This window comes from Capra hircus, chromosome 28 (assembly GCF_001704415.2).
Source record: "Capra hircus breed San Clemente chromosome 28, ASM170441v1, whole genome shotgun sequence".
NCBI lineage: Eukaryota > Metazoa > Chordata > Mammalia > Artiodactyla > Bovidae > Capra > Capra hircus.
The window spans coordinates 31,913,942-31,933,682 of NC_030835.1; the positions used below are offsets into that span (position 1 = coordinate 31,913,942).

The window sequence follows — 19,741 nt, forward strand, 5'->3', positions numbered from 1 at the left end:
TCTGTGCCCAGTTTCTGGAGTTTTTGTCATAAATGGGTGTTGAATTTTGTCAAAAGCTTTTTCTGCATCTATTGAGATGATCATATCATTTTTATTCCTTTGTTTGTTAATTGTGTTATCACATTGATTGATTTGCATATATTGAAGAATCCTTGTATCCCTGGGATAAATCCCACTTGATCACGGTGTATGGTCCTTTTAATGTGTTGTTGGATTTGGTTTGCTAGTATTTCATTGAGGATTTTTGTGTCTATGTTCATCAGTGATATTGGCCTGTAATTTTCTTTCTTTGTGGTATCTTTGTTTTTGGTATCAAGGTGATGTTGGCCTTATAGACTGAGCTTGGGAATGTTTTATCCTCTGTGATTTTGGAGAAGAGTTTCAGAAAGATAGGTTTTAACTCTTCTCTAAATATTGGATAGAATTCGCCTGTGAAGCCATCTTGTCCTGGACTTTTGTTTGAAAGTTTTTTAATCTCTTTCAATTTTAGTACTTGTGATTGGTCTGTACATGATTTCTGTTTATTCCCGATTTGGTATTCGATGGTTGTACCTTTCCGAGAATTTGTCTATTTACTCTAGATTTTTCTTTTTATTGGAATATAGTTGTTTGTAGTTGTCTCTTATGATCTCTTTGTATTTCTGTGGTGTCCACTGTAACTTCTCTTTTTTCATATCTCATTGTTGATTTCAGCCCTTTCCCTTTCTTTCTTGATGAATCTGGCTAAAGGTTTATTAGTTTTGTCTATGTTTTCACAGAACCAGTTTTTTTTTTTAACTTCATTGATCTTTTCGATTGCTTTCTTTTTATCTCTGTTTCATTTATTTCTGCTCTGCTGTTTATGATGTCTTTCCTTCTACTAACTTTGGGTTTTGTTTGTTCTTTCTCTCGTTGCTTTAGATGTAAAGTTAGGTGGTTTATTTGAGATTTTTCTTGTTTTGTGAGGTAAGCTTGTATCACTGTAAACTTCCCTCTTAGAACTGCATAATATTTGGATCATCATGTTTTTGTTGGCATATGTTTCTTGGTGTTTCTGATTTCCTCTTTGATTTTTTCCGTGATCCATTGGTTGTTTGTAACATGTTGTTTAGCCTCAATGTGTTTGTGTGTTTTTACTATTTCTTTCCTTCAATTTATTTCTAATCTCATAGTTTTGTGGTCGGAAAAGATGCGTGATATTATTTCAGTTTTCTTAAATTTACCTAGGCTTGGTTTGTGGCCCAAGGTGTGATCTATCCTGAAGAATGTTCCATGTGCACTTGAGGAGAAAGTGTATTCTGCTTCTTTCAGGTGGAATGCCCTATAAATTTCAAGGAAGTCCATCTTGTCTAATGTGTCATGTAAGACTTCTTTCCTTACTGATTTCATGTCTTGATGATCTGTCCATTGGTTTAAGTGGGATGTTAAAACCCCCGTTATTGTTGTGTTACTGTTGATCTCCTCTTTTATGGCTGTTGCTATTTAAATTGTATATTGAAGTGCTCCTGTGTTGGGTGCTATATATTTACAGTGGGTATATCTTTTCCTTTGACCGATCTCTTGATCATTATGTAGCGTCCTTCTTTGTCTCTTGTAATAGTCTATTTATTCGTTTCTGGCATTGCTGTCTTCATTGCTCTGCAGGCTTCTCCCTGGTTGTGGCGAGTGGGGGCTGCTCTCTAGATGCAGTGCAAGGGCTTCTCGTTGCAGCGGCTTCTGTCTGTGTGCAGCACGGCCTCTGGGGCATGCAGGTTCTGACAGAGTGTCTCATGGGCTCAGTGGTTATGCTTCCTGGGCTCCAGAGCAGACTGAGTGGTAGTGGCACTCGGACTTAGTTGCTCTGCGGCGTTTGGGATCTTTCTGGCCCAGGTATCAAACCCGCATCTCCTGCATTGGCAGGTGATTCTTTACCACTGAGTCATCAGGGAAGCCTCTACTAGTTGTTTCAGTTCAGTTCAGTCGCTCAGTCATGTCCGACTCTTTGCCACCCCATGAATCACAGCACGCCAGGCCTCCCTGTCCATCACCAACTCCCGGAGTTCACTCAGACTCACGTCCATCAAGTCAGTGATGCCATCCAGCCATCTCATCCTCTGTCGTCTCCTCCTGCCCCCAATCCCTCCCAGCATCAGAGTCTTTTCCAGTGAGTCAGCTCTTCACATGAGGTGGTCAAAGTACCGGAGCTTCAGCTTTAGCATCATTCCTTCCAAAGACATCCCAGGGTTGATCTCCTTCAGAATGGACTGGTTGGATCTCCTTGCAGTCCAAGGGACTCTCAAGAGTCTTCTCCAACACCACAGTTCAAAAGCATCAATTCTTCGGTGCTCAGCCTTCTACACAGTCCAACTCTCACATCCATACATGACCACAGGAAAAACCAGAGCCTTGACTAGATGGACCTTAGTGGGCAGAGTAATGTCTCTGCTTTTGAATATGCTATCTAGGTTGGTCACAACTTTTCTTCCAAGGAGTAAGCGTCTTTTAATTTCATGGCTGCAGTCACCATCTGCAGTGATTTTGGAGCCCAAAAAAATAAAGTCTGACACTGTTTCCACTGTTTCCCCATCTATTTCCCATGAAGTGATGGGACCAGATGTCATGATCTTCGTTGTCTGAATGTTGAGCTTTAAGCCAACTTTTTCACTCTCCTCTTTTACTTTCATCAAGAGGCTTTTTAGCTCCTCTTCACTTTCTGCCATAAGGGTGGTGTCATCTGCATATCTGAGGTTATTGATATTTGTCCCGGCAATCTTGATTCCAGCTTGTGTTTCTTCCAGCCCAGCGTTTCTCATGAGGTACTCTGCATATAAGTTAAATAAGCAGGGTGACAATGTACAGCTTTGACATACTCCTTTTCCTATTTGGAACCAGTCTGTTGTTCCACGTCCAGTTCTAACTGTTGCTTCCTGACCTGCATACAGGTTTCTCAAGAGGCAGGTCAGGTGGTCTGGTATTCCCATCTCTTTCAGAATTTTCCACAGTTTATTGTGATCTACACAGTCAAGGGCTTTGGGATAGTCAATAAAGCAGAAATAGATGTTTTTCTGGAACTCTGTTGCTTTCTCCATGATCCAGTGGATGTTGGCAATTTGATCTCTGGTTCCTCTGCCTTTTCTAAAACCAGCTTGAACATCAGGAAGTTCATGGTTCACGTATTGCTGAAGCCTGGCTTGGAGAATTTTGAGCATTACTTTAATAGCATGTGAGATGAGTGCAATTGTGTGGTAGTTTGAGCATTCTTTGGCATTGCCTTTCTTTGGGATTGGAATGAAAACTGACCTTTTCCAGTCCTGTGGCCACTGCTGAGTTTTCCAAATTTGTTGGCATATTGAGTGCAGCACTTTGACAGCATTATCTTTCAGGATTTGAAATAGATCAACTGGAATTCCATAACCTCCACTAGCTTTGCTCATAGTGATGCTTCCTAAGGCCCACTTGACTTCACATTCCAGGATGTCTGGCTCTAGATGAATGATCACACCATTGTGATTATCTGGGTCGTAAAGATCTTTTTTGTACAGTTCTTCCGTGTATTCTTGCCACCTCTTCTTAATATCTTCTGCTTCTGTTAGGTCCATACCATTTCTGTCCTTTATCGAGCCCATCTTTGCATGAAATGTTCCCTTGGTATCTCTAATTTTCTTGAAGAGATCTCTACTCTTTCCCATTCTGTTCTTTTCCTCTATTTCTTTGCATTGATCGCTGAAGAAGGCTTTCTTATCTCTTCTTGCTATTCTTTGGAACTCTGCATTCAGATGCTTATATCTTTCCTTTTCTCCTTTGCTTTTCGCTTCTCTTCTTTTCACAGCTATTTGTAAGGCCTCCCCAGACAGCCATTTTGCTTTTTTGCATTTCTTTTCCATGGGGATGGTCTTGCTCCCTGTCTCCGGTACAATGTCACGAACCTCATTCCATAGTTCATCAGGCACTCTATCTGTCAGATCTAGGCCCTTAAACCTATTTCTCACTTCTACTGTATAATCATAAGGGATTTGATTTAGGTCATATCTGAATGGTCTAGCAGTTTAATTAAAGTCTACTTTGTCTGATATGAGTATTGCTACTCCAGTATTCTTTTGATTTCACTTTGCATGGAATATCCTTTCCATTCCCTCATTTTCTGTCTGTATGTGTCCCTAGATCTGAAGTGGGTCTCTTGTAGACAGCATACATAGTGGTCTTGTGTTTGTATCCAATCAGCCAATCTGTGTCTTTTGGTTGGAGCATTTAATCCATTTATATTTAAGGTAATTATTGATATGTATGATTCTTGATCTGTATTATTCCATTTATATTTAAGGTGATTATTGATATGTATGATTTCTTAATTGTTTTGGATTTTTTTTTTTTAGTCTTTTTTTCTTCCCTTCTTCTTTTGTTCTTTTCTTTTGTGATTCGGTGACTATTTTTAGTGTTGTGTTTGGGTCGCTTTTTCTTTGTGTATTTATCTATTGTAGCTTTTTTAGTTTGCATTTCCCACTGAGAGAAGTTCCTTTAGCATTTATTGTAAAGCTGTTTGATGGCACTGAATTCTCTTAGATTTTGCTTGTCTGTAAAGCTTTTGATTTTTCTGTTGAATCTGAATGAGAGCCCTGCTGGGTAGAGTATTCTTGGTTGTAGGTTTTCCCCTTTCATCACTTTAAATATATTGTGTTACTCCCTTTTGGCCTGCAGAGTTTCTGCTGAAAAACCAGCTGATAACCTTATGGGGATTCCCTTGTATGTTATCTGTTGCTTTTCCTTTTTTGCTTTCAATACTTTTTCTTTGTATTTAATTTTTGTCAGTTTGATTACTGTGTGTTTCAGCATGTTCCTCCTTGGTTTTATCCTGTATGGGCCTCTCTACACTTCCTGGACTTGGGTGACTGTTTCCTCTCTCATGTTAGGGAAGTCTTTTTAATCTCTTCAAATATTTTCTTAGGCCCTTTATCTTTGTCTTCTTCTTCTGGGATCCATCTAATGCAAATGGTGTGTTTAATGTTGTCCCAGAGGTCTCTGAGACTGTCCTCAGTTCTTTTCCTTCCTTTTTCTTTTATTATGTCCCATGGAAGTTATTTCTACCACTCTTGACTTCCAGCTAACTTACTCATTCTTCTGCTTCAGCTATTCTGCCATTGATTCTTTTTATGTGTTTTTCATTTCAGTTATTGTGTTGTGTGTCTGGTTTTGTTGTTGTTTAAATCTCCTCTTTGTCAAGCATTTTTTGTATTTTCTCAGTCTGTGCTTGCATTCTTTTTTTGTTGTTGAGATTTTGCATCATTTTTACTGTCATTTCTCTGAATTCTCTTCCAGGTAGTTTGCCTGTTTCCTCTTCATTTAGTTGTCCTTGTGGCGTTTTCTGTCTTGCTCCTTCATCTGCACCGTATTTCTTTGTCATCTCGTTTTGTCTTTCTTTCTGTTTGTGGTCCCCCTTCTGCAGGCTGCAAAATGGTAGTTCCTCTTGCTTCTAGTGTCTGCCCCCTGGTGGACGAGGTTGGTACTGGGGCTTGTGCCGGTTTCCTGACGGGGCGCCTGGTGTCTTCCCTCTTGGAGCTGGGTCTTGTCCCTCTGATAGGCAGGGCTGTGTCGAGTGGTGTGTTTTGAGGTGGCTGTGAGCTCAGTATGACCTCAGGCAGCAGGTGGCGCTGTGCTCCTGTCTTGCTGGTTGTTTGGCCTGAGGCGTTCCAGTGCTGGAGCCTGCAGGCTGTTGGCAAGGTCAGGTCAGCTGACCTCTGCCTCCCCAGGAGAGTGTCCAAGATCCCTAAGTATGTCTTGCCCAGGTTCTTGTGGAGGTACTGCTTTGGTCTTGGTGTACTCAAGACCTTGTATGTGGCCTCCGAGAGTGGAGTCTGTTTCCCCCAGTCCTGTGGAGCTCTTGTACTCAAGCCCTGCTGGCCTCCAGGGCTCAATGCTCTGGGGGCTGGCGGGGGGGGGGGGGGGGGTGTGTGTCTTCCCAGTGCCAGACCCTCAGACTGTCTTGGTGGGATGTGTTTAGGAAGGATCATCCCTATGTGGGTTTAATATTTTTTGGTGCAGGGGCTCTTTTTAGTTTGGATGTCTGCCGCCTCTTTCCTCGTGTATGCTGGCAGTGACCCGCTTGATGAGGCATGTGATTGATGTGGAGACCAGCCCCTGCCCTGGGTGTTGAGCAGGGCCTCCCCTTGCTGTTGGGGTTAGCGTGGGAGGTGGGGTCTCCTCCCCAGCTGTGGCTGTAGAAGCCCCCCGATCTGTTGCTGATCTGTTTCTTAGCTGTGTTTCTGATCTTTTGTGTGCAGCAGGGAGGGTTGGAACACGCCCACTGGAAGAGAAGTCGCTCAGTATCGGTTTTCTGGAGCAGTTCATCCATGAGCACGCTCTGTTGTGCCCCCTCTCACCCGTGATGTGAGCTCTCGCGTTACACCGTAGTTGGTACTCCTCTTTTGCACATGTGCGTGCTTAGTCGCTTCAGTTGTGTCCGACTCTTTGCAACCCCACAGTCTGTAGCCTGCCAGGCTCCTCTGTCCACGGGATTCTCCAGGCAAGAATACTGGAGTGGGTTGCCATGCCCTCCTCCAGGGGATCTTCCCGACCCAGGCATCAAGCTTGAGTCTCTCATGTCTGCTTGCATTGGCAGGAGGATTCTTTACCACTGAGCCACCAGGGAAGCCCCTACTCCTCTCCGCCCCACCTTAACCCAGTGTGCGCCGGCAGGTGGCCCTGGTGTTGCTCAGGCATTGTTTTCATCAGATCCCCCCAGGGCCCGAGGCTGCGGTATCCTGCACTTAGACCTGCTTGTGGGGACAGCTCAGACTCTGGCCTGGCCCAGCCCCTGGGTGTGCAGCCCACGGGTCCACAGATGCTCAGGGTAGACTCATCTCCACCGTGGGCACAATGCTTGTCTGTTCAGATGTTTCGCAGGCACTGAGTTTACAAAGCAGGTTGTGGGGATGTAAATCTGTGGTTTGCATGAGGAGAGATTTCAGCTCTTCCTCCCTTGCACAGCCCTTGGGGCTCAGTGATGGTTTCAGCCACACCTCTGCGTGTGGACCCCTTGCTGGCATCTGCTCCCAAGGCTGCCCTGGAGCACCCTCACGCATCCAGGCAGGAGGGGACGGACACAGTGACCGATATGGGGGCGCATGCTCAGTCCAGCAGGAGCAGGAGCCCCTCCTAATAGCTACTGTACTCCTCCTTGCAATTGCTCGTGCTGTGAGTTCCCTCCTGAGACAGGAGCCCAGATTTCCTGGTGCTCTGCTCTGAGTGGCTCCTGCCTGAGAGGAGGTCCAGTCAGGGGCGATGGACACACAGGTGTGTGGCTCTTGCTGGAACTGAGAGGAGGGCCTCACGGGTAGGAGCAGGAGGGACCACAGCGGGCTGGGATGGCCAGCAAAGATGCCAGGCAGAGGTCTCAACAGGGGTGGTCCTGCCATCATCCCCATTTGACAGCTGAGGAAATCAAGACTGCTTAGATTCGTCTAGGAGCAAGGACCTGGCCTCTTGCAGAGCTGGGATTCAAACCCAGGCGTGATCTAAACTCCTGTCCTGGAAGACCCACTCAGGGAACCTGTCTCCTCCCACTTGGCACTGAGCCTGGAGACCCTCCCCAAGGTGCTCATAACCAGGCAGGGATGGGTTCTCCTAGGGACTGGGCAGGGGCCAGTAAGGAAGGGGCTCTGGGGGGTGGTCCTCAGGATCCACAGGGCTCAGTGTACAGAGGAGGGGGAGAAGGCTTGTGGTCAGGGAGATGGGGCCCCAGGCTGGGTCCTAGGGTAGGGGACAGGCTGGGGTGTCCCGCACAGCCCCTGTGGGCTCTCCCGATTCCCCGGGAGCCCACTCACAGGTGACTTGCTGGATGGGGCCATGCTCCTGTCTGAAGACCCAGCACCTGCTTATTGTGCCTTTATGCATCCATGCTGAGTCTCTTCAGTTGTGTCCAGCTCTTTACGACCCCACGGACTGTCGTCCGCCAGGCTCCTCTGTCCATGGGATTCTCCAGGCAAGAATACTGGAGTGGGTCTCCATGTCCTTCTCCAGGGGATCTTCCTCACCCAGGGATGGAACCCAAGTCTCTTACGTCTCCCACATTGGCAGGCGGATTCTTTACCGCTAGCCCCACCTGGGAAGCCTGTTTTGCCTTTATAAAAAGTGCTGATTTCAAAACTCAGCTTCTTTGCACTAAAAAAGAAAAGTTATTTAAAAGATGACGAGATAGATGTGCCATTTAGAAACGTTATCAGGTAGCTGACAGATGTGTAGAATGGAAAGCAAGTCCCCTCCCTCCTCTGCTCCCTTGCAGTAATCTCTGATCACAGAGATGGCACAGCATGGCCAGGGGTGGCTGGGTGTCCTCTGTGCATTTATGTACGTGTCACGGTCACATCTGCTGATGTCATTTAATGACTGATACGGGGTCTTGTGCACCTGGTGAGTCCAGTGGTGGGGTCACCACTGTGAGAGGGGTCACCACCCCAAGCTGGAGGGATGGGCCTCACCCGGCTGCTCGTTCCCATGACCTCCTGGGCTGTGCGTCGGCAGGTGCTGGGGCACAGTCTCTGGGGGAACAGAGACCCTCACACAGGAGGGGAGCCTTGGGGTAGGAGCAGCGTGATGAGTCCAGGACACGTGGACGGGGGCCCCACCCCTGGGTAGGTGACTCCACCCTGAGCGTCTGCCCCTCATCTGTCAAGGGAGACAGTGAGTGCTGAGGCTCCCAGGGAGTGGTGGGCTGGTGCCCAGGGTAGAACTTGCCCCGTGGCCTCCTGCTAGACTCGTCCATCCCCTTATGGGTGGCAGAGCTAGGGGGGGTGAGTCCCCAGGCTGGCTTCCCACTGGCTCCTGACCTCCTAGCCCCAGGGCAGGTGTCCCTGCAGGTGGCCTTGCCCTGTGGGGGATCGGGTGGGGACTGTGCAAGTTAGCAGGGGTATCAGCGTGCCCCCTACGTAGCACCTCCTGATCAGAGCAGCCTACTCCCTCCGCAGGTGAGGGGCCAGGGGCTCCGGAAACGCCATCTCTGATGGCCAAGAAGCTTGGGGTCAGGATGTCCAGCTGACCACAGTCACCAGGCTCAGGTCACCTTTTGAACCCAGAACTGTGTGATGGTGGGAAAGTCACCCCACAGCGATGGCCCCTCAGCTGAAACTCTGGGGTCCAGGTCCCCTCTGGAGCTAGTGACAGCAGCAGAGCAGCCACCAGGGTGTCCACTGTTTCCTCCCCGAAATGATTCCTGAGTGTGGCTGCGGGCCGGGCTCCAGCCAGACAGGAAGACGTTGAGGTGGATGATCAGGCACTTCTCGCCTTGTGGGTCAGCAGTCCAGGGGTTAACCCAGGGGAGCTTCCTAGAGGTGGTGGCACCTAGGCTGAACTTGGAAATCCTAGGGTTCCCTCAGTTGAGTTCCTTCTTATGGAGCCTCTGATTCATTATCTGAAAGATGAAGAGTTTGTCCGAGTCAGTGATTCTTTGACTTGAGCGGTAAAGAAGACCCAACCCAAATTTCTGACCCATTGGGGCCGGGGAATGTTCATTTTAACATGGGTTGCGGGGAGTGTTCTGTGCGTCTGAACCCGTGGAGCAGGGGCTGCATGGAGCCTGGGGGACAGACATTGCAGTCCTGGCCTTGGCCCCGGGGACTTCCCTTGAGCACTTGCCCTCATCTCAAAGGATGTTCTGAGAGTTCTAAGGGGACCTCCAGGCGTTTGGCAGGGAAGCCAGTGTCATTTGACCCAGGGCCCCTTTCACCCTGGTGTGAGGCTCGGCTTATGTGCTGTGGGGCGGGAGCAGGCTCTGCTGGTAAAGCTCTTGGAAGGGTCCTTTGTGGCAGTAGAGTAATTGTGGCTGCTGTTGGCTCTGCACGGTGGGGAAGCTGAGGCCGGAAGGGCTCCAGGGCTGGCCCTGGCCCCAGTGAGAGAGCAGACCAGGTCCGGTTGAAGGCAGCATCCCTGGCAGGTTGGCCCTGGGGGCTCTTTCTGCTTCCCAGGGCTTGGAGAGGTCAGTGTGGCTGCCTGGGGAGCTGGGCGTGGGGTGGTAGCCCCTGCCTGCTGGTGACCTGAGAGGGTGAGACCTGGCTACAGTCCCCGCAGAGGCAGGAAGGGCCAGCTCTTCCACCCCTACTTCAGTCTCCCTGTCCTGCCTGGGGGGACTAGCCCAGCGGGTGGGGTAGGCCCCCCTCCACCCGTCCAGGGAGTAGGAAGGAAAGTGTACCCACGGGTGCTGGTTCCCACGCCTCGGGCTGGCAGGTGTGTACCCGCTGACATCGCGGAATCGGCTGCCTGGGCAGAGAGGAAACTGAGGCACAGAGGGCTGCAGAGTGTCCCAGGCCTCAGGAGAGCCTCCAGCAGAGCCTGGCTGCCGTGCGAGGGGTTACCCTCAACCGTCACACTGAACCCCAGACTGCTGCCCAACATCTGCATCTAACAGGCATTTCAGATCCAGCGAGTCCAAAGCAAGTTCCAGGTCTTTCCCCAGATCCCACCCTCAGAGCCCTCTCCATGCCAGTCAGTGGCTCAGGTCAAAGACCACCCATCCCAGTGTCCAGAGCTGACCCTGCCCCACTCCTCTGTCACCTGATCTGAGCCATCTCTTCCAGGGTCTTGTTATGGCAAAGCCCAGACCAGTTGGTTTTCAGATCTCTCCCTCACTGGTCTCCACACGGTGGCCACAGTGACGCTCCCCCTGAGTCAGGTCACTCCTGTGCCCGGAGCACACACGCCTCCTGGATCACTCACTGGCTGCACCCTGGGCCGCCAGTGTATACGGTCAGGCTGGTCACTCCCCAGACGACTCTCCTGCTGATCCCCTCCCGCGTCCTGGCCTCAGGACCTCAGCACCGGCTGTGCCTTGTACCTGGAACATCCCTCTTTTATGCCAGAAGCCGCGCAGCTCATGCTCAGCCTGCCTCAGGGCCACCTCCCTGCGGCTGCCGCAGCCCCCCGTACACGCTTGGTGTTCCCCTGGTGCTGTTTTTACTTCTTCCCCATGGTTTGGCTTTTCTGCTGGGACGGAACCCCAGGAGGCAGAGTGCTGTGTGTCCAGGTCGCTGGAATGAGGCCTGGTATGCACAGAACAGATGCTGAGGAAATGTTTATCAGACATCTTGATCGGTGGCTTCAGGGCCACTGAGGAGCCTGTCCTCTGCCTGCGCTGACATCTGATGACCCCCTCCCGGCCCTGCTGGGGCTCAGGCCCTCCCTGCGGCTGGCCGGGAAGGAGGGCCGGGCGGAGGAGTCTTTGATGTCTGACCGTCCCATTCCTTCCTCCCAGGAAACTATGCCCCAGACGTCCGTGGTCTTCTCCAGCATCCTCGGGCCCAGCTGTAGTGGACAGGGGCAGCCCGGCATGGGGGAGCGAGGCGGTGGGGCCGGCGGCTCTGGGGACCTCATCTTCCAAGATGGACGTCTCATCTCGGGGTCCCTGGAGGCCCTGATGGAGCACCTGGTCCCCACAGTGGACTATTACCCTGACGTGAGTGCCTGGTGACCGATGGGGACGGCCGGGGAGGGAGGCCGGGCTGGGGAGGGGGGCCGGGTCAGAGGGGTCGGAGCCGCGGGGGGCGGCGCAGGGCGGCCGGGAGCCCTGCCCTCCCCTCCCCTGCTCTCCTGCCCCGCCCATCTCTGCCCCTACTGCCCCCAGGCGAGTAGGAGGTGGCCCTGGGGGAGAAGAGGAAGCTCAGGGGCAGGCCAGTGCTGCGGGGTTCTGGGGAGGGTCCACCCAGCATGGGGCCTATCTCTGAGCTGGGAAGCTGACTTTGTACCCGAGCCGCCATGCTTCAGAACGACTTCCACTCTGGCCGCCTACAGACCCCGGGGCACCTGCCCGTGCGGGCAGGGCAGCCCCAGGCCTCCCCGTCACTCCAGATGACGTTGGCATGTTTTTGGAAGCGTGAGAGTGTCCCCTGTCGTGTGTGGCTTCCCTTCTGCTGCTGGTAGTGACCACTCATGGCGGAGTGGGCTTGCTCCTGGCTCCCTCTCCAGGCGCCCCTCCGTCCTAGGGGCCGCGTCACACATGGGGCTGAGAGGGAGGGTGGGGAGCAGCCGCCCCCTCTGCCCTCCAGCTGGGCTTCCCGGCTTCCTGGCCCACCCTCACCTGCCAGGCCGCCTCCCTCCCTCCTGGGCTTCTATCCACACCTCTGTCTATCCATCCATCCACCCCATCCATCCTCTCGCCCGGCTGGGGCCGCTGTTGGGGGTGCAGGCATGGCAGCCGAGGTTCTGGGCGGCAGAGCTGGGAAGAGAGGACCCCAGGCCCTGAAGACGCCCGGAGCAGGGCTGCAGCCCCCAGGGGTGGGGACCTCCAAGCCCCATGCTGGTCTGTGCCATAGTGGCCTTGTGTCCACGTAGGGGGAGGCTCCCCTCTCAGCCTGTCCCAGAGGAGCCTCTACAGCCAGCTCCTCCTGTGTTGTCCCTAAAATACTGTGCCCCAGGGTCCCAGCCTGAGTCCCAGGGGAGAGCAAAGGGCAGGTGGTGGCAGAACGGGGTCTCTCCGGTGAGCACCTGGGCTCCCTGACTTCTCCTCACGCCCCTGCCCTGCAGACCCCTCGGAGACGCCAGCTCCTGCTCTGGGCGCTCCTCTGCCCTGGGCTAAGAGCTCCCAGATGTGGCTGCCGGGCGGCTTTCTTCACGTTCAAACCCTTCTGCTTCGAAGGGGTCCTTGAGGGTCTCACGCTGACCAGCTGGGACCCTAGTGTCTGCGTGCTGCACAGCCTGGGGACAGGAAGTGGGCAGTTTGGAGTTGTCGTGAGTGGAGGTGGTGGGGGAAGGGGGGGTGGCTGGTAGAGGATCCCCTGCTACTCCAGGGAAACTGCCTCTCCCCGTGGCCTCTGAAGGCTGTGTGGGGACCATGAGGGCCTGAGGGTGGAGCCTGGTTCCAGGAGCTGCACACCCAGCACACACGGCCCGGCTGGCATTAGGCTGGAGCAAGGGAGACCTGCTTCTTTGGGCCTAGAGTTGGGGCGGAGGCTCCCGGGCCCCTCAGCCTGCAGCAACCAGGTGAGGGTGGATTACTGTCTGAATAGAGTCCCCGGGAGAGTCCCAAGCAGCCTCCCCACCCCCAAGTCCGCCCTGTCTGCAGGCAGGGGCCTGGCAGAGTCCACATCAGACAAAAGCTTCTGAGAGCTCTGGGTCCTGCCGCCTCTCAGACCACGAGCACCCCTCAGCCTGCACCACAGCCCGGTGACAAGGACGCATGGGCGTGGGACCGGGGGTCCTGGTGTGGCAGGTGGGGGCAAGCCCCGCAGCTGACTGGTGACCGAGGCTTGCAGCAGTTTCTGATGTGGGATCCTGGGGCCAAGGAGAGCCTGCCCTACCCGACAGACAAGACCCCCACAGACCCCCCACCACCCAGGCCCTGCCTCACTGGCCACGGAGCATCCCTTGGCGCCTGACCCAGGGAGCACTGTGGCCTGGGCAGCAGGCCCACCCAGGTCCGGAGGGTCCCCCCAACATGCACGTTCGGATTTAGTTCCCAGCTTGGGGTTGGGCAGTGGGTAGGGAAGGCTCCCAGCAGAGTAAGAGCACTGGGAGCTGAGCTCATCAGGGGAGGTGGCGGAGAGCCGCTGCCAAGTGGGGTTTTGTCTGTGCCGTGCCTGGTGGGCAGGATTGGGGAGCAGTGAGGACGAGGAAGGGCATTCAAGGTGAGCTGAGCTATGCAGCCTGTGCTGGATCTGGGGGGCGGCTGGGCCATGGGGCAGGGTCGGCCGTGCCACCCCTGGGGACCACACCGGGCCTGACTCCCTCGTCACTCTCTCCATCTCTGTCTTCAGAGGACGTACATCTTCACGTTTCTCCTGAGTTCCCGGGTCTTCATCCCCCCTCATGACCTGCTGGCCCGCGTGGGGCAGCTCTGCGTGGAGCAGAGGCAGCAGCTGGAGGCTGGGTCCGAGAAGGTAAAGCGAGCTCCTGACTGTGCCCATCTCGCTCACGCTTGGGCAAGAAGCTGGCTCAGGATGGGGCCTGGCTGAGCCAGCCAGGGGCCCTTCCTGTTGGGGGCAGGTCTGCCTGTCTGGCCTCCTGGCATCGCTGGAGCTGGGCTTCCTAGGGGTCTGGAGGGGCGCACGTGGAGTACACTCCCAGGGTGCTGGAGGGACTGCCGCTGGCGGGTGCCCGCACCCCTCCCGGTGGAGGACCACAGTGAACGGCTCTCCTGCTCCAGGCCAGGACCCCAGAGGGAGAGTCCGGCTCAGTTTGTGGAGAAGGCCGGCTCACCTCCTGAGTCACCGCCCCCTCTAAGGAGGGTAGGCGTGGCACCTGCAGGCTGGAGTTTGCAATGGCGCAGATAGGGGTGTCTGTCACAGTCACGTCTCCTGACCGAGTCAGGCTCTGGGTGGTCAGGATGGTTACGAAATCACAGCTTATCCCTGAGGCCCTGGGGCAGGGGCTGGCAGGCAGACTGGCAAAAAGCCGGCAGGGCCTGTTCCCAATGACCTGTCCCTCCACCTGGCCGGGCCTCCTGCCACCGGAGGTTTGCAGCGAAGGCTCTTCCGAGTGTCCCCTCGGGGGTCTGTCTCGGGGTTGCTGGGCTGGGAGCGGGACGGGCAGAGACTGCAGTGTGGGGACCAGGAAGGGTTCCTGAAGGCATGGGTGGAAAACAGCCAGAACAGAGTGAGTGGGAGATGGAATCTGAGGTTGAGGGTCAGCAAGGGGTCAGCAGAGGCCTGAGAGGAGCCTGGGGCGAGTCTGCCAGCCTTGTCTGGGGTGACATGCAGGGCGGGGCCTCTGAGGAGGGAACGCAGGCCTCCTGTTCTGCTGAGTGTGGGTGCAGCAGGCACCTGGGGGTTGTCAGCAGGGCCTCCTGAGGTGCTGTGACTGCCATGACCTAACCAGGGCCTGGGCAGGGGGCGAGGGTGGAATCAGTGGGCTAAATAAGGCAGGCATGGGTGGCCGGGGGCAGGCAGGTGTGGGGGTGGGCAGTGGGGTCATGAGGAGGCCAGGCCCCAAGGGCAGGCAGGGCCAGGATGGTCCAGGTAGGCACAGGGGGCGGGTCAGGGGCAGGCAGGAGCCAAGGTGGGCCCAGGAAGGGTTTGGCGAACCTGAGCGGGGCCGGGCACCGAGCATCCTGTACCCCCTTCTTGAGCTGTGTATGCGTGTGGACCTGGGGAGAGGACGCCTGGGGTGTCTGCAGTCCTTCCTGGCACTTGCCAACCTGCTTTTCATGGAGAGAAGGCAGTTTCCTGCTTAACATTCATAATTTTGCTTGCTTTTCATCATTTTTTTAAAATACTTTTGTTTTGGCTGTGCTGGATCTTCATTGCTGAGGGTTTTTTCCTAGGTACGGCGAGTGGGGGCTACTCTCTAGTTGCAGAGGGCGGGCTTCTCATTGTGGCGGCTTCTCCCGTGTGGAGCGCGGGTTCTAGGGTGTGCAGGCTCAACAGCTGTGGCTCCCAGGCCCTGGAGAGCAGGCCCAGGAGTTGTGGTGCACGGGCTTAGCTGCTCTGTGGCGTGTGGGATCTTCCTGCATCAGGGATCGAACCTGTGTCTTCGCTGGTAGGCCAGTTCTTTACCACTGAGCCATCAGGGAGGCCCTTCATCGTGTTTTTTTATGGGTAACTTCTAATTACAGCAAATGAGACTAGTTTTCTATGTCATGGTGGTCTTTTGAAAATGAATTTAAGTGAAGAAGAGAGCTGGTGTCAGGGGAATGGAAAGTGAAGCAGGGAAAGACAGAACCGCAGGTGGATGAAGGCAGCGGGGGTCTGTCCCTACCCGGTAGCCTCAGCCCAGTGTCCGGGCAGGGGACGCAGGTCCTGTGAGGATGGGTGGGGGGGCCACAGACCTCACTGTACCTGCCCTGACCCAGGCCAAGCTGAAGTCCTTCTCAGCCAAGATCGTGCAGCTGCTTAAGGAGTGGACGGAGGCCTTCCCCTTTGACTTCCAGGATGAGAAGGCCATGGCTGAGTTGAAGGCCATCACCCATCGGGTCACCCAGTGTGATGAGGTGAGGTCCCTCAGATCCTGGCAGGGTGCCTTGTCTGGGGAGCTCTCTACATGGTCCCCTTGGCAGTCACTCTCCTGAAGAGGGCTGCCGGGCAGCCCTATTTGCCTCTCATCCCCATGAGGGCAGCTCAGCTGGCCAGCAACACACAGGCCTGCCCTCAGCATCCTCTGCACATGAACACCCTGTGGCTAGAGTGGGAATGGTCCCAGGCCCCCTCCTCCTGCCATGTGGGTGGGTGCCTAGTGAGAGGTAGGTCCCCGGAGATGAGCTGGGTACCTCCAGGAGGTCCCTCCAGCCCACGACAGCGCCTTCTCCACCCCCGCCCCTCAGGAAAACGGCACTGTGAAGAAGGCCATCTCCCAGATGACGCAGAGCCTGCTGCTGTCCCTGGCTGCCCGGAGCCAGCTTCAGGAGCTGCGGGAGAAGCTCCGCTCACCGGCCATGGACAAAGGGCCCGTCCTCAAGGCCAAGCCTCCCGCTGCTCAGAAGGACATCCTGGGCGTGTGCTGTGACCCCCTGGTGCTGGCCCAGCAGCTGACACATATCGAGCTGGTTAGTGTGGTGGACACCCTTCTAGTGCAGGGCTGGGGGGCATTCAGGTGCTCATCCTCTCACCAGCCCCCACAGGGTGCGGCAGGGTCTCCCCTGCTGGTCAGACTGGGGTGTTGGGGGAAGCCTGCATGGCAACTTTGACCACTGCCTCTGGCAGGCATGTGCCCACTTGAGCAGCTGGTTCCCCAGATCACGGCAGCCCCGTGTTCATGGCAGGGGCTTCCAGGGGCAGGGCTCCTCCCACTGGCTCTGGTCCCCTAGTCCTGCCTGCGCCCTGGGCTGGGCAGGCACCCTGCCTGTAGCAGCCGTGACCCTGAGGCTTCTGCACACAGTCCTTCCCCCTGCTCCCAGGGGGGCCTTCCAGACCCCTGGGGTACTTCTGGGGGCCCTGTCCACTGGGCGCTCTGAGGAAGGGCCGTGGCTGTGGTGCCCACCCAGGCAGGGAGGTCCTGACTGCTGCTCTGGACACACTCTGTGCCCTGAGGGTGGGGCTGGCCTGAGGAGGGCAGACGGTCACCCCTCCTGTGCTGTCTCCCTGTTGCCCCAGGAGAGAGTCAGCAGCATCCACCCCGAGGACCTGATGCAGATTGTCAGCCACACGGACTCCCGGGACAAGCACAGGGTGAGGGCTGAGGGCGCTCTGGAGGTGGGGCTCACAACTGACGCGCGTGGGTCTGGTCTCCTGGCACCTGCTCCAGGGGTGGACGACGGCCATGCAGGGTGATGTATGCTGGGTAGGGGGCTGTGTTCCCAGAGGCCTCCAAGCTGATCCCTGCAGGGCTTGGAGGGATCCCCTGGGGGCCCGTCCAGCAGCACCCCCCTCCCCTCCCTGCTTTCAGAGTCTCCTCTCCCGGCTCCTTGGTTCTTGGGGTGGGGTGAAGCAGCACCCACAGGCAGGGTCCTTGGGCTCCCTCTGACCTGCCATGTCCCTGCAGTGCCGAGGGGACATGACCAAGACCTACAGCCTGGAGGCCTATGACAACTGGTTCAACTGCCTCAGCATGCTGGTGGCCACCGAGGTGTGCCGGGTGAGTGCTGCACGGCGGCCCCAGTGGGGCTCAGTCTCCTCCTGACCCCACGGTGTCCCCTGCGGCTCTGCCTCCCCTTCCCCGCAGAGGATGAAACTTTGTAAGTGGAGTCAGGAAACTTTTATTGCCAAGGCCTTGGAAGTACCACACCCCCGCCCCCACCCCAAAGCGATGACTTAAATTACAACAGTGACCCACTGTGGAAGCACCCTGTTGTGCCCAGCATGGTCCCCTCTGCCTGCCCTCCCGCCCCTTGGCCCAGCAGCAAACCACCACGGCCTCATCTCCTGCCTCTGCAGCCTGGGCATGTCCCCTCAACCCGGTCCCACAGCCTCTGTGGGCACAGGCAGCTCCCCATCAGGTTGCCCTTCAGGGGCTGGGGCTGGAGGGGACGACCCCCAGTGGGGCCCAAGCTGAGTGGTCTGGCCGCCCTCCAGGTGGTGAAGAAGAAGCACCGGACCCGCATGCTGGAGTTCTTCATTGACGTGGCCCGAGAGTGCTTCAACATCGGCAACTTCAACTCCATGATGGCCATCATCTGTGAGTGTGCGGCCCCCGGGGTCCCCCTCCAGTGCTGCGGGGCCCGCCTCCCCCGGCCCTCACCCTGCCTGTCACTCCCTGCAGCTGGCATGAACCTCAGTCCTGTGGCGAGGCTGAAGAAAACGTGGTCCAAGGTCAAGACGGCAAAGTTCGACGTCTTAGAGGTAGATGTCAGCCTCAGGAGGGGCTCCCATCGTGCTTCAGCCCCCGTGAGGACGCGCTGCCCCCGGGAGGCGGGCGGCCCACGCATCCTCGGCTTCGGGACTTCAGTCAGAACCGGCACTGCCTAAAGCAGAATTCTGGGGAGAGATTAGTAGGGGTTTGGCAAAGGCAGGCCGATAGCCTCAGGCTGGGCAAGGCTGACCAAGCGGACTGGCCTGTTCCCGAGGTCCTGGCTCGTCTGGGTGGCCCAGGGGCTGGCCAGTGAGTGTGCAGCCTTGACCAGACGTACCTGATCACAGAATCCAGTTTTGTAAGAGTTTGTGGAGCTGGTCAGGTTTGGGGCTGTCGGCCTCTGCGAAAGGGCAGAGGAAGGTTTTGAAGGAGGTTAAGACTCATACTCAGGAGGGAAGGAAGAGGTGTGAGCGAGCTGCTGAGACTTCTCTCCAGCTCTTCCTTTGATGCTCGGACCCTAAACCAAAGGCCTGGCCTGGTGCACAGCCCGGTGCCCTCTGCGCCTCCCCCGCTGTGCTCACTCCTGGAAATGACGGGCCGCCCAAAGCTGGTTCCTGCAGAGGGTGTCCTGAGCAGGTCTAAGGGCTATGGGGGTGCAGTGCCCACCACATCCTCCCGTCTGCCCACAGCACCACATGGACCCGTCCAGCAATTTCTGCAACTACCGGACAGCCCTGCAGGGGGCCACGCAGAGGTCCCAGACGGCCAACAGCAGCCGGGAGAAGATTGTCATCCCCGTGTTCAACCTTTTCGTCAAGGACATCTACTTCCTGCACAAAATCCACACCAACCACCTGCCCAACGGACACATTAACTTCAAGGTTAGCTCAGCCCTGTGCCCGGTCCCTACCCAGGGAGGGTCATGGCTGCTAAGTGACCTCCGGGTGTGCAGTGGCCCTAGCTCTGGGTGGGTGAACTGGTTACACAGCTCGGCGACACAAGGACCCCGGAGAGTGAGGTCAGGGTGTGTTCTGGTTGGTGGTGCTGTGCTGTGTGTGGGCCCTTCTGGGGTCCGAGCTGGCTCTGTAGGGCTGCTGCCCTGTCTCGCTGGGACCAAGAGGGTGAGCAGCAGGCTGAAAGCAGAGCCTACGTCCTCTTCCCTAACTAAGGTTTTCAAGCTTACAGTGACAAATCTTCTGACCCTTCAGAAATTTTGGGAGATCTCCAGGCAGATCCATGAGTTTATGACATGGACACAGGTGGAGTGTCCCTTCGAGAAGGATAAGAAGATTCAGAGTTACCTGCTGACGGCTCCCATCTACAGCGAAGAAGGTGAGCGCCCCCTGCCCAGGTACACACTGTGAAAGTCACTCTGACATGGGGTGGTTATTCCCATGCTACACGGGGGAAGCTCAGCTCTCGGGAGAGTGCATGAGGGTGGGATGCAAGCAGATGGGAGATGAAAGACAAGAAGAGATCGGGCTCCTGAGAGCCAGGATGGGGCTGGGTCATCGCTGCGGAACCAGAGAAGTCTCAAGAGTCCCCAGACAGCTGAGGGCCCCACACAGCAGACCCCTGAGGACCATCCCGGGCCAGACATCACTGCCTTCTTGGTCTGGGAGTTCCTTCCTGGGCCTCACTCCAC

At 55.5% G+C, this 19,741-nt stretch overlaps 1 protein-coding gene across 6 annotated transcripts in view; it reads left to right on the top strand.

The window, feature by feature from the left end:
- The window catches only part of RASGEF1A (RasGEF domain family member 1A), a 40,546-nt gene that overhangs the window by 18,649 nt on the left and 2,156 nt on the right, over window positions 1-19,741 (top strand). Inside the window, exons 2-12 of one of the 6 annotated variants that reach the window (XM_018042389.1) lie at window positions 11,195-11,395; window positions 12,463-12,666; window positions 13,692-13,814; window positions 15,725-15,862; window positions 16,193-16,414; window positions 16,962-17,036; window positions 17,350-17,442; window positions 17,880-17,982; window positions 18,067-18,146; window positions 18,786-18,977; window positions 19,305-19,428. In XM_018042389.1, the coding sequence (XP_017897878.1) occupies window positions 11,195-11,395; window positions 12,463-12,666; window positions 13,692-13,814; window positions 15,725-15,862; window positions 16,193-16,414; window positions 16,962-17,036; window positions 17,350-17,442; window positions 17,880-17,982; window positions 18,067-18,146; window positions 18,786-18,977; window positions 19,305-19,428 (1,555 nt within the window). Of the gene's footprint in view, window positions 1-11,194; window positions 11,396-12,462; window positions 12,667-13,691; window positions 13,815-15,724; window positions 15,863-16,192; window positions 16,415-16,961; window positions 17,037-17,349; window positions 17,443-17,879; window positions 18,147-18,785; window positions 19,429-19,741 lie in introns of all 6 variants that reach the window. The other 5 variants (XM_018042388.1, XM_018042387.1, XM_005699034.3 and 2 more) reach the window with 5 other exon arrangements.